We start from the raw sequence: 14,909 nt of genomic DNA on the forward strand, positions 1-14,909 counted from the left end.
ATCTCTAAACTGTCTCTTTAGAATGGATACGCTTTAGAATGGATACTACTCTTCCTTTTTGAATTAACCTCTCTCATGCCTTCAAAACATAACTGAGTTCCCATGTTCTTCAAGAGGATTTACCTGCCTCCCATTTGATCATCTTACAATTCCCCCCATATGCATTTGCTATCCTTATAGTACTCTGTCACTTGTTTATATAGAGTTTTCTATTAAAACCAGGTGTGATATTTCCCATTAGAAAGTATAAATTGAAAGGTAAAGACTACTTTTGATTTATAACTTATATAAGCTATAGAAGTTAATCGTGGTACCCCATTAATGGGGGAGAAAATATTTAAATTTTCACCGTGCTCAAAAATTATAAGAAGGGCTTCCCTGGTGGCGCAGTGATTGAGAGTCCACCTGCCAATGCAGGGAACACGGGTTCGTGCCCCAGTCTGGGAGGATCCCACATGCCGCGGAGCAGCTGGGCCTGTGAGCCATGGCCGCTGAGCCTGTGCGTCTGGAGTCTGTGCTCCGCAACGGGAGAGGCCACAACAGTGGGAGGCCCGTGTACGGCAAAAAAAAAAAAAATTATAAGAAACAGCAAAAATTACAAATTAAATAGTTGCTAGAGTAAAATTCAAATTACAGTTCATAACTGTCAATAGATAATAGTGATGAATAAGCAGTAAAATTTGAATACTTCAAACAGTGTTCTCAAAATATTAGTTATGAGACGTTTAGGAAACCAATAGGTTCAAAGTCAATTTGAGAATCTCTCCACTGTTTTAAGCTAATTTATCTTTTTTTTTTCACTTCACATTATTGTCAAAAAAAAAAAAAAACCAAACTTGCAAGTGGAAACACAATCACATCTATTAAATTCTTTGATTATAGTACATGGGTCTTTTTGGAAAATCTATAAGGTTAAGAAGAAATTATTGGTAACACATTACATAGATAAAGAATTACTTGTAAATGAATAAAATGAATAAGAGGTGCTAAGGTTCATGCATTTTTTCATGCTGGGACCATTTGATGTTTAGAAGTACATTAGAAATAATACTATTTTTTCAATAACTCTATTCTAATTCTCAGTATAAAAAGACAGAATATAAAGCACAGAAGATAAGACATTTAGCAAGTGTAAATCTGAGGCCAATTTAAGATAAGAATAGCATGTCATTCTTGTCAGTTTAGCCTTGTGAGTCACGATACCAAAGATTAACATTGCACTATTGTGGTCCTTAAGTGGCGTACAATGCAATGGAGAAGCTATCACATGATTCCATGTATATAAAATTCTAAAATATGAAAAAAAATCTACAGGGACAAGAGATCAGTGGGACCAAGAGTAGAGTGAGAGAATGACTGCAAAGGAGCATGAGGAAATTTGGGGGGCAACAGAAATGTTCTGTGTCTTGATTGTGCTAAAAGAATATAGGGTGTATATATTTGTCAAACCCAGTGAATTATATACTTTAACTGTGTGTAGTTTATTGTATATAAATTGTACCTCAATAAATTTCATTTTAAAATATGACATGCTGTGAACACAGCAAAAGTTACAAAATAAAAACTGTATTTCATTAAATTTGAGGGTCATCAAATACTCTGAAAACAAAAACAAGGAGTTACCTTGAGTATCACAAACAAGTCTTAAACTTTTAGAAATTCAGAAAAATTTCACTTTTACTTAGGTATATTACCAAATAGATAACCAGATTACCAAATTCAAGTTCAAAGAACATTTAAAGGTCATTTTCTTTAATATGAAGTAAGCAGAGAAACTCATGACCAAGTGGAAACAAGTTCAGCAGCCATTCCAAGACATTAAAACAAAGTGATCAGGACAAGATTGTCTCACGAACATAGTTAAACCACACACAGACCAGCTTTCTCAGTATTCTTGAGCATCTGATATAGTGACACACACAGGTGGGACAAAAACATCCAAGATGTTTGGTGCTGAAGCAGCTCCTGAGAATCAAACAAACGAACCACCTGAAAACCTGCATCTTACACCTAACGTGTTACGACTAGTCATTTCTCTGATAAGGGGAAAAAACTCAGTATTCTAATGTGCTAAAAAGGTTGGACCTTTCACATAAAAAGTTAAAAATACAAAAAGCAAATGGGTTAAGAAAAAAAAGAAAAGAAAAGAAAAAACACTACAGCAATCCTAATACTGAAGAAGAAAGACACTATAGAATAGTCTAGATACAAATTCCAGAAACCATTCAATCTTCAATGCCCTTAATGCATCCAGGTGGTAGCTACAGATATACCTTTAATTTTTAAAATTATGTATTTAATACAAGTAATGCTTCCTATGTGCCAGATACTGTTTTAAGCACTTTACAAATATTAATTCATTTAATTCTAATACCAACCCACTGAGGCAGATATTTTACTTTACAGATAAGGAAATTGAAGTATAGAGAGATTAAGTAACCTTCTCAAGGGTACACATCAAACCTGGCACTCAAGTGCCTAAGTCCATGCTCATAACCGCTATACCACCTTGCCTGTCTTTATGAGTTTTTAATTTATAAACTTTCATGGATATGAACAAAGCTTTGCACTAAAGCAAAGTACACTGACTACTAGCCACAAACAAATGGTCTTTTGTCAGTCAAATGCAGTTATTTAGTCTCTGCAACTGCATTATTTGTTAGATTTCTGGCAGTGATTTCAACTCTGGCTGCACACTGGAATCCCCTAGAAGTTTCATTTAATTGGTCTGAGGTGGGAACTGGTCATTTATTTCACTGCTCCCCAAATGAATCCACTGTGCAGCCATGGCTTAAAGCCATGGGTCTATGGCAAGACTGTAAACTCAAAAGTCTGGTGAAATAATACACAGAGCAATTGAGACCTGGGGCAAACTGAAGAGTCAAATTTAATTAAAAAACAAAACACTGCATAGATAAAAGTTCACATTTATAAACACAGTTTGGCCCATGGTGCATCTTCTGTACATGGAGCACTCTCTTACTATAAATATATTTATGATAAAAACAGTTAATTGAAATATAAAACTTTGAACACATCCTGTACAAGAGATGGAAAAAATTAAGAAAAGTTAGAAATAATGGCATCAGTATCTGTTATTCCCCTGTGAAACAACTTTACCGAAATGTGTACCACCACACAGATCTCTTGTTTAGTGTAAGCAAAGGACTTATGGAGAAACTTCAGTGACTTAAATTTTTATATAAATGGGAATAGGAATTTCTATATAAGTAGAGCAATTTCTGTATAAATGAGAATAGGGGATACTCAGATGTCCCTCTAAAGGCATGGGGTTCTAAAATAACCCTTGCAATGAGCATCAATATATCTACACTTAAAGCACAATAAATTAGTATAGTTTAGATCAGTGGTTCTCAGATGTTTGGATTTTACAACAAGTACAAATTTCACCTCCAAAATTTAGGCAATTGATATTGGGGTTGCAAAATTTTGTGTGTGAAATTAGAGGATATAATATATATACACATACACAAAATTATCATCTTCTTATACCAACACACACAGAGACACATTATACCACACACAATATCCTTATTAGTTCTCATTTTCTGAGAACAAAAATTTTTTTTATCTATATTTGCCACTATTTACAGTTTTTTTAATAAAAAAATGGAATGATACTAATAATGATAATTTGGACCATTTTCAAAAGGTTAAATTAATCTAATATACTCACTTTAAAAGATATGACCATAAATTCATTACAAAAAATTTGTATCCAAAGTTAAAATTTTAAAGTTATGAATACAAAAAGATTAGACTCAAACTATAAGGAAATATGTATATCAGCTTCTTTCTTTTGTGTGTGTGTGTGCCTTAAATCTACAAGGCAAGGTGCTAGGTACTAGGGATACAAAGATAAAAGGCAGAGTCCTACTCAAGTAACTAAATTCAGTGAGAAAGACAAGTGAACTGATAAGTGATAACTATGATAAAAGCAAGGCAATTGTGCCATGGGAGCATACGGTAGAATGGGCAGTACTTACGTAAAACTGGACACTACTGGTATCTTCCAAGGATCTGTCCTCAGTTATACATTACCATCACTCCATTGGGTCATTCATCTGCCCTCAAAGCTACAACTTCAAGAGAGAGCTTCCAATCCTTCACTTCCAAGGGATACATTCCAAACTAAATCATTACCACTATCCCTATGACAAGCCAACCTGCCTGTCTACTCCTTTCTCCCTGCTCCCACCTCAACACAGACATTTCCAAACTGGATGGAAATGGCTATTTATATTTTTCCAGGCAAGAAATCTTGGCATCATCAATGACTCTTTTCCCCTTTACTTTCATTAAAACTGCTCACTTTGACTTCGACTTATGTTTGACTATTTGACTTATCTTTCTCTATTTTCATGATCACTACTGTTATTTATGCTATTATTCACCTTTAAAAAATAGATTAGTGTAAGAGTCTCCTAGCTGATCTGCTTTCTTCTAGATTCCTTCCTACTCCAATCTAGAGTACTTTAGCTAGGTGTTCCTCAACCCTTTTGTCCACTGTATAATCTATGGAGCTTTTAAATAATACAGATGCCTGTGTTCCACAAAGTTCCAGAGATGATACTGATGTGGAATCAAGGCTAATATCCACTGCATTTGTTGTTATATTTTTTCCCACAAAACAATCAAAGGATCTATACCAATACTTTTTAGTTTTACCGTATCTTTTTAAATACAAAAAATTCCTAAAAAGATACAAAGATGACTAGAAATCAAATAATATACTATGTGTACCTCACTGAGCTGACTGTTTATCAATGTTCCTTTTATCTTTTAGTGTTACTAATTATTAAACTCTTTTCATTTTTTTTCCCCCTGCTAGAATGGCAGTTCAAACTCTCCTAGGGCAAAGTTAACAAGCATTTCTGTGGACACTTTTCACCTTATTTTGTTGATTGAGCAAAGATTCTACCAAAAAACCCAGCATTTTCAGATTCTATATCAGAATCAGAAAAGACCATGTAAAGAAAAAAAGAGTAAAACTTCACTTGTTAAAAAAGTAAAACAGGGCTTCCCTGGTGGCGCAGTGGTTGAGAGTCCGCCTGCCGATGCAGGGGACGCGGGTTCGTGCCCCAGCTGCGGAGTGGCTGAGCCCGTGAGCCATGGCCACTGGGCCTGCGCGTCCAGAGCCTGTGCTCCGCAACGGGAGAGGCCACAACAGGGAGAGGCCCGCGTACCGCAAAAAAAAAAAACAAACAAACAAAAAACCCCCCACATAGTCTGTTATCCTAATTTTAAAAACAATTTCAAAACTTTGTTTCAGGAAAAACTCTAACGATACATTTATTCTTTCATTTTTAGACCTTTTGGTTTTAGTTTAAAATTATTTCTAATTCAAATGTTTTTTTCCTTCCCCCCTACAGTTCTCATTTTAGATGTATGCTAAAGAAAACTCAATCACAAATATATTTTTCAGCTTATCCTAAACTGCTATTCTAGCTCACCCTTTGTCTCAAACAAGGAAGAATAATTTCAATAATCAATAAGAATTAAACATCTAAACTAGGCTATTTAGTAGTTGACTCTTAAAATGCTGCTCACAGCTGTTAACCTTTGTAACAATGTTTTCCAGACTTAGTCTACAGAACCAACCTACTCTGTGTTCTCCTTTTCTGTTTCAGTATCAGTAATCTGTTACTTACTCTAACCACTTTTATAATATTATCATTGCTACTAATAAGATTGATTTTTTTTTAATGCAGAAAAGTATAATAAAGATCTCCCATTAAACCATGACTTTGAGAATATCACTGTTAACAGGGTAACGTGCATTTTTATTTTTGTCTGATTGATAACCTACACGGGTTTATGTGACAAACTTGTTTAACCTGCTTTGGCATACAGAATAAGTAAATTCAGAGACTTAATTAAGTTGATGAAAATTGCTAAAGTAAAGACATTCACATGATAAGTTAAAAAAGCAAAACTAAGGAATGGGGAATCATACTTTTATTCCTAACAGCTGTAGCCTTTACATTTTCTTGTAGTTTTTACACGGATACTTTCAATTTAAAAAGAGATGCCAAGCATAATAACAATCATTACAGGAATAAGATTATGTGACTAGGATTATGGAAAAAAATCATACAAAGTCAACTGAAAATACACACGGCTCTACTTCAGTTCTCAATTAGATATGTACTTATCAGGCAGATTTGATTAAACAATGACTCCCTGTTCCAAACTCCCTGTTTGGAAAGAAAAACTAGCTGTTTCTTATTTAAAAGCTGTCTCCAATCCTATGATATATTTTAAAATATTTTTGGCTTATATCAAGGCCATTATTTTGAAAATTCTGTATAGCAAAGACAGAAAACACCTACATCTGCAAGCATATTTCCATTTATATAAACTCAGTCTAAAAGACTGTCCCTTATCTATAAATGGCTGACACCAGAAACACCCCTTCTCATCACCATTGCTAAACATTTCCCTACCATTTCCTTTTGGTAACTACTTCAGATATCAGCACTGCCTGGAACACTGACGTTTATCTCCAGTTCTCACTTTACTCTTATACAAATAGAGAAAGGATCTCTAAGTGGTGACACAGGACAGGCAGTAAAATGGAGCAGAGAGGGGAAAAGTGGTAAAAGAGTACATTAAACTTACCTGCTAGTCTTTACAATCCTATCCACTACCCCCTACCCCAAGCCTGCTCACTGCCACAACAAGCATCAGTTTGGACAAATGGACTGGGAAGGATGGAGAAAAACCTTTTTCTACCACATCAGAAAAATCTTATTTTCAATCTTATTCCTGCTTCATGTTCAATTCCACTACCAGAGATAAGGAAAGGGAAAACTATATTATCCAACCCTACACTCATTATCCAGGTCTCACTCCTGTCTACTATCCAGTGAATGTTTTGCCTCCTTCTTTATTCTACCCCAACTTATTTCCTTCTTTGCCATAACTCCCTAAGAAACCCACACCTCACATAGCCCTAACTCAGCGAACCATACCTATCCCATGGATTGCCCCATTCCCGTCAGTTTACATCCTCTTACCCAACACAAATTCTAGGGCTACGTCCTGCTTCCCATTTTCCCTACCACTCCAACATTTGGAGACACCATTAGGCTTTGAATTGGAAAGAAAAACACATTATTCCCATAAAATACGTTCTGTGCTAATGATAAACTATCCAAACTTCAAGCAAGTTATTTTACTATGTTTAGGATTCAGCTCACTCATGTGTAAAAAGGAAGGAAGTAGTTTAGATTACCAGTCCAAAATCTGGCTGACCAATTTCCAAGCACCACTGATAGGGATTCTGAAACTGTACATCTGAGGTGGAATGGAGTAATTTTCTAAAAGGCAACCATATAAGTCTATTGTTTATCCATGTTTGGGAATCACTGATAAATGCTAAAGTTCCTTCTAGTTTAACATTCCAAGATTCTAAGCTGGAACTTTCACTGCATTTTCTGATAGGAATATTGTTATAAAAGGAGTAAAGTTTGCATAGTTATTGGTGTTACAGTGCAGGCATGTTACTGATCAAATAGGCCTTTGTAACCTGACCTAGAACCTAAGCACCATTTATATTATTATTTTATAACCAGAGATGACTTTGCAAATGATATTATAATGATACTAAGACCTCAAAGGAAAGCACTAAAAATTACTTCTTTGGTATTATTATGTGCATAATCAGACTTTTTCACAGATGGCTTTTTCATGGATTTTTGTCAAATCACAACTAAGATTTGACCTACAGGTCAGAAATAAAGGTAGAAAGGGCAGACTCTTTAGGACCTTTTACTTTGCTAATTCACTGATGGGGCTTTGTATATCATTAGAGTAAAGCCTAGAGAAGTCTAGATCACTGGTGGAATTCAGGGCATTAAAACGCCTAAAGAACTGTCTCATTCATATGTTTACAGACTGCCAGGACTTTACCTGCCCTAAAGCACACTAGATCATTCACTTATGTACTACATGTATCTATTCTAGCTCTCATAACTTCCAAATACTAATTCTCATTATAAACAAATGTTCCCTTGGTTAATATTCAGGCTTAAAGACATGTTTCAACATGTGAGAACTAAGCAAATATAAACAGCTCTTGAATGCATGATGACACATTAGTAGTATATTAAATGGAATATATTCATTTATGAATAAGTTAATAATGAATAATTATAAAAAGGTAAAAATGGAAACTGAATTATATGCTACCCATTTTTCTTTAAAAAGATGTACTTGCTTAAGTTTATGCAAAATAGCATGATAAATTAAAGTGTGTCCGTTTTATTTGCTCATTTCTCCAAACAACACAAGAACCTACACTGAATGCCATTATGTAAGTGCACTCTCTGAATATCAAGAATGATGCAACGATTGCTATGGTAACTACTCATTTTATTGAATAAATTGTGGGTTGGGGTTTAAAGCATTCTTTTAAAAAACAAATTTTAACATCTCAGTATGCCCGATAAGTCTCTTTCTATTGCTACCTATTAAACAATAACTATAGGCTAGCTTTGAGGAGGACTATTTAAGCAGCTATTAAAAAATTGAGGCTTGAGTTGCCAAGGGGAAAAAACTCTTAAAGTTTGAAAAATGAAACACATCACCTACACTCAAGAGAACAAAAGACACTTAGTTTTTATCTTCCAGAGTAATTGAAAAGTGTTTGTAACTCGAAAGTAACATGATCTTACCTATCTGTTCCTTCACTGTCATAATTTTGCTTCTAATCCTAACTTAACTAAGACTGCCGACTTTTGTTTGCAATTAAGCTAAAGACAGAAAAAAGTTATCCCTCGTTTTAATCTTTAGAAGAAATGTCTCCTGAGCGCATGAAAAAACTGGGAATTTTCACTGCTAGTTTCTTATAAAATAGCTCTGTAAAAAAGCCTATATTTTAAAATACCAAGGATAACTGTAGATCCCAACTATAAACCTTCCTCAGGCCCAAGCAAAAGCTACTATGGCTTTTTCCTTTGCTCAAGACCTTCCACAAGAGGGGTTCCCAGCGACGGCCGGCTTCACCAGGGTCTGTATCCTTAGGAGGCTTGGTAGTTACGGATTAGTCAAATCTAAACAGTATTTTGAGAACCTGCCCCAGATCTCTTCCTCTCCCGCCTAAATAAACCCTAAGATGCAGCATTTGAAGAATGGGGGGGGGGGGAGCAAGGATGGAACCCCTCCCCCTTTTAACAAGGTGAAGTCTAGTCAGCTCTAAGGCCTGCTGACTTCGCAGCCCTGGAAGCCAATGCGAGGAAGCTCCGGCCCGGGCTAAAGCCACAGAAATTAGGTACTAGGAAGGGGGTCTGACGAGGCAGCAAATCAAACAGGCTCATCAGGCGCGAGGCAGCGAAGGGTAACTCGGGCTTCTTTCAGTTCGTCCTTCTCGAATGGATTCTACCTGCCTTCGTGTTTTAGCTTCATGTCTCTCGCAGCGAGCGACCTCCACCTCCTGTGAGAGGATTTACGTGCTTGTGTGTGTGGTGACAACAATCTCAGCACCCCGGCTGGGGACAGGGGATGGGGGAGGTGGGCACTCGGCTCCTCCACAGGCCTGGAACTCTCCTGAAGGGCCCTCGAAGAAAAGGGGGCGGGAGGAGCACGCCTGACGCCGACCGAGTACTCGACCGAGAAGGGGGCGTCCGGACCTAGGAGAGCGGCCCTAGCAGAGGCTGACGTGCAGCTCCTTCAGGTTGTAATGGTGGCCCCTTGGGGGGAGGGGAGCGGTTGACAAGGGGCTGGGGGCGACGAGGCCTCCCCTTCCCCCCGCTCAGCTCGCTGTTTACCTTCCCGGTACTTCTTGCGGAGCCGCCGGTGGACGCTCTTTACCACCCCGGAGAGCTTCTCCTGCTCCAGCTTCCGCTCCTGCTCCCTGGGCGGCGGAATGCTCGGGGGCCTGGCCCCGTGCCCGCGAGCAGCGCTTCGGCCGCCGGCCCCCGGCTCCATATCGCTGCCGCCGCCGCCGCCCCTCGGGCCCCCGCAGCCGCCCGCCTGACGGAGGAGGTGGGGAAGGAGGAGGCAGCAGCGGAGGCAGCAGCGGGAGGAGACAGAGAACCTGGAGCGACGGCCTAGGAGGTGGCCACTTACCCAAATGCACAAGCTGATTGGTGGACTCTGGAGGGCTGGGCGGAAACGGAAAAGGCCAACGGCCAATGGACGGAGAGCGCCAGGGACGCACCCGCTTGTTTGGGAAGGCGAGCAGCTGAGGGAGGCGGAGTTTGCAGGCTGGAGTTGCCGAGGCGGTAGGAGCGCCAGGCCCGACTGCTCCTCTCCTCTCCCCGCCGCTCCGGGGATCCTGTGCGCAGGCGCTGTGGTGAGGCCACGGAGACGCGCCGTGAGCCACGCGCTTGCGCGTCTGAGTTTGCTTAGGTTGGGCATCTTTCTACCGCCTAGCATCTTTCTACCGCCTAGCATTCTTCCCCCTTTTGCGAGTTATATTCTGGTGTGTTGTAGCCAGGGTCCTCTACCTGAGCCCCCGCTGCACCTTGTCGGTTGTAGGTTCCCTTTAGCTGTGTAGCCCTGAGAAGCGCTTTAGAGGTGACTTGGCAGCACTAGAATTTTAGACTTTAAGGAACCCAGGCATGGATGCTTTGGTGGGCGCAAGAGAGGTATGGCTGCCAAGTACTGGCTTAATTCACGGGCCAACAATGGTTAATGCCTGTAGTGCAAGTGCTGGGCGAAAAACACAGAACTTGGGGAGAGGAGAGGGCCAATAAAAACAATATAAGATGGAAGAGGGGAAAGGAAAGATGGGGAATCCACAACAGATGCCCTCAAGAAGTTTCGTGGTGGCCCGGGTGTCAGAGAAAGCCTGCGTTGGTCTAATTTGCGTCAGAACTCTGAGCGCTTTTAAAGTTGGGTTGGGTGACCTCCTGCCTTTTATTTGGTAGGTTAATATATGCGAACGCCTAAGTGGGTTTGGCAACCTGTTCTACCTTCGTCCTCTTACATCTTCTCATGGGAAGCTTATGGAGAATATGGTTACTGACTTCTGCCCCAGAAAGGTGGAACGCTGCTAGAGAGAGAGAGAGAGAGAGAGAGAGAGAGAGACTGCTGGAGTGTGAGACAGTCAACCAGCTGAGAGCCCTTAATGAATTGTGTTAGGTTGTAGCCCCCGCACTCCACCCACCGCACTGCAGTTGTCGGTTAAATGATGTTGTTTGGAAATTGTTGCAGTAACTATCTGATCAGTAATTTTATAAGTATGAATGAAGCCTGCGTTATGTAACCGTTTCGTATGGCACCTTCTGAATAAAGAAGACCCTGAAGAACGTAGCATACACTCTCGAGAACATAGGAGAAGCAAGAGGGAAGAAGTGAAGGGAGAATACTGGTGAAATTTAAGATGGAAGATTATGTCCCTACCAGCACAGAGAAGAAGCAGATGAAACACAGATAAACTTCATAAGAACTAATTGTAATTATGAGGAGAAGTTACATGGACATGCCTAATAAAATGAGGATATGCTTCATGAGAATATGGGGGTCTTATTTGGGGGGATTTCATTTGGGAAAAAAGGGAGCTTGAAAAGACATACTTCGTTTGGCTCTTACGTATTTAATATTTATCGGAGGCAGAAAGAGGTGCAAATATTTGGAAGTTATAATCATAGTAAAGAGAGCATTAAATTTCATTTATACTGAATTGTAGTTAAAAAAATTTTTTCCCTCCATGCTACTACTAGCACATGAATTTTAAAGTCCTTTTAAAAAGTAAAGATTACACTGAAGGGCACCTGGAAAATACAGAAAGGAGTAAAGAAAGTAAAAGTGCTAAGAGAGTAGATCTTAAATGGTTCCATCACAGAAGAAGTGGTAACTGTGATGGGATGGAGGTGGTAGCTAATACTACGGTGGTAATCATTTTGCAGTTTATAAAAGTTTCAAGTCAACTGGATGCCTTAAACTTACACAATGTTATGTGTCAATTACATCTCAATAAAGCTGGTGGAAAAAAAGTAAAAGTCACCTGGAAACCCAGAATTGAAAGATAACAGTGCTTTTTGTTTTTTCCTTTGCTTGTACATACTTATTTCAAATGAGATATTTCTTATGGCTGTGTGATAGTCTATTATACGAATAGCCTATCGTTTTAGTAACCAATTCCCAGCTATTGTATATTTAGGTTTTTTCCAGCTTTTCTGTATTCCAAGTAATGCTTTGATGAACACCCTTGTACACAAATGCTTGTCCATTTCTTTAATTATACATTTCACTAGACTAAATTTCTAAAAGTTGAATTTCTGAATCAAAGGATCAAACATGTTAAGGTTTTTCACGTACATTGTCAAATTGTCTTTTCTGAAAGGTGGTAGCAGTTTATGTCACCTCCAGCAGTAACTGTGAGTGTTTATTTGATTGCACCCTTACCAACTGTAGGTAGTACAATTTACAAAGTCATTAATGAGATTTTTTTAAAGGTCTCTATTTTTAAGAAACATGTGGGAATTTTCTGCTGTTTCTTAACTGGCTATTCTGGTTGGCATAATTTTTAACACTAATACTAATATAAGAGCAAGTAAAAGGAACTTATTTAAGACTATCTAGTTGTCATTTTTCAAGCAAATTGAAGAGCTCCACATTTTTAATTTGTTTTTTGATTTCATATTTTCTTGAGAAGTAACTCAAGATTAGAAACTAAACAGCTGGATTTTATTCTAAATTTGAATGAATTCACATAGGGCAGAAGGCCAACATGTCCTGAGATACATCAATACTGAATTTTCTTTGGAGGACTATGGCAACCAGCCATAGACCACAGTATAAAAAGGAGTTTATAATCTTCCTCCAGTGTGATTAGCAATATTGGGAAAAGCTTTCTGACTGTTAAGGTAGCAGAAGAATGGTAGCAATATTTTCCATTTAAGTAAAATAATTGTCCCAATTGCTGGTAAGAAGAATTCACTGCAGAAAGTAGGTTTGGTGCCATATTCAATGAGCATATCCTATGCTCAGGAAAATATCAGCATCTTCCCCCTACCCTCTCTATGTGTGACAGAATTTCATTTACTGTAAATATCTTTAAATATTTTTTCTCATTATTATTTTAAATGGCTGTTGGGAAAAGGGATGTTGGAATAAAACAGTATTCACTGAACGGGACAAAACAGTCTGGGAGGAAGAGACATTCCTAATGACTGCACTAAACCCCTGATAACTAAGTTTCTCATCCTCATTCTTTACCTTACCTGACGGACTTTTGCACCCTTTCCCATGCACATTTGGTATGTCATAGTAAGCTTCCTATGTCAAAGGACCACTCAGTATAGGAAAATATCCTTGGCAAGAAAAATACCGTGTCTTCTTCGTTTGCAGCTATGTTCTTTGTAAGGAAAACAAGTTCCCACAGGCAATGAGAAGAGACAACATGTAAAAATAAAGTGCATTCTATTTTCAGTATGAGTTCAAAACATATTAACTGGTGATGAAAAGTAAACTTGTAGGATCCATATCAAAATCTGGGTGGTGGCACTGAGTTAGCAAATAGAAAGATTCTGGGTGCACTTTGCAAAAGTGTTGTACTTTTCATTGCTACATTTATTGAGTTTTCCTGTAGGAGGGAGAAGCCTACACAATGGAAATTGGGGTTCTTTGATTATCTAAAGCATTAATCATTGGTATTTTTTACTCCTCTTTGACCCTCTTTATCATCAAAATCTTAAAAGCAATTAGGTTTTAATGTGTAATTGAAGTATTTATATTAAATTTCTGTTTATAAAATACACAGTGGTGTGCAACTGCAAAAAGACTTGATGAACCTCTTTATTATTGAAGATAGAGATATTGCAAGCTGGCTAAATCTTTGGCTCATGGCTATTTAGAAATAGAATTTTTAGAAATTCAGTTAAAATGAGGACTGGAAAAGTAAAATCTATATTATTGTTTAAAATATTTATATATTATTTGTATAACTCTTACCCCTTAATATAAAAATATCCATGAAGTTTAAGTACTTTGTTTCTAGTAATTCAAATTTTTAAAGTGTAGAGGTATCATTAATTGGGCACATTTAGAGAAACTGTTGAGAAGCTTTTGTTTTTCAAATTTTATTTCAAATCACAGAAACTTTTTTTGGAATATGTATTTAATGTTTTGATAGAAACAAACATAGCAGAGAACTAGCAAGAAAAGAAATATTTTCAATGATATATCTTCATTCAGTATGGCAGATTACAACTTTAAAATTCCTTCTATTTATTGAAAATAAAATTATTTTCTTTAAAAATTTGTTTATAGTAACTAGTACCATGTGTCACCTGCAATTCTTAACATATCTGCCAACATAAAAATCTTTAAAATAACAGAGGTTAGCTGTCTTTCCAGAGTTAAAATGCAGAATGGTGTTAAGACTAGTATTAACTACAGCAAGTGGTAACAATTAACTACTGCCTCACTCCAAATGCAACTATAAAATTTACAATATTTTTGTGATTTACTAATTATGAAATACATTTAATTACCACAACAAGGCTAATGTAGGAGAAGATCTACATAGGAAATGGGAAGTATTCTTCTAGGTGATAGATAATGTCCTTATAATGCAGAGTAGGACTGAGAGATTTTCTGCATCTTGATTCCAGCTTTATGCTAACCGCCAGAGCAAGGTACTTGATTTCTCTGAGCCTTATTTTTTCTCCTTTAAATGTAAAATGAAGAGATTGGATTAGACTAGCATTTTTCAATTTTTTATATTCACCACGACTCACAGTAAAAAATACATTTTACATTGGGGCTTGGGATGTACCCTAAGCCCCAATGTAAAAAAATATATATATATGTATATGTATATATATATATATATACACACACTATATATATACAAATATAAATATATATTATACATATGTACGAATACATATATATTGTACATATACATATATATAGACATGTAGACACACATATAC

At 37.6% G+C, this 14,909-nt stretch overlaps 1 protein-coding gene across 1 annotated transcript in view; it reads right to left on the reverse strand.

Annotated features, from left to right (window-relative positions):
* The window catches only part of BMT2 (base methyltransferase of 25S rRNA 2 homolog), an 84,209-nt gene extending 74,258 nt beyond the window's left edge, over nt 1-9,951 (reverse strand). The window contains exon 1 of the mRNA XM_065884335.1: nt 9,792-9,951. Coding sequence (XP_065740407.1) covers nt 9,792-9,951 — 160 coding nt within the window. The remainder of the gene's footprint in view (nt 1-9,791) is intronic.
* Between the last annotated feature and the right edge of the window lie 4,958 nt (nt 9,952-14,909).

Source organism: Phocoena phocoena, chromosome 9, assembly GCF_963924675.1.
Source record: "Phocoena phocoena chromosome 9, mPhoPho1.1, whole genome shotgun sequence".
NCBI classification, from domain to species: domain Eukaryota; kingdom Metazoa; phylum Chordata; class Mammalia; order Artiodactyla; family Phocoenidae; genus Phocoena; species Phocoena phocoena.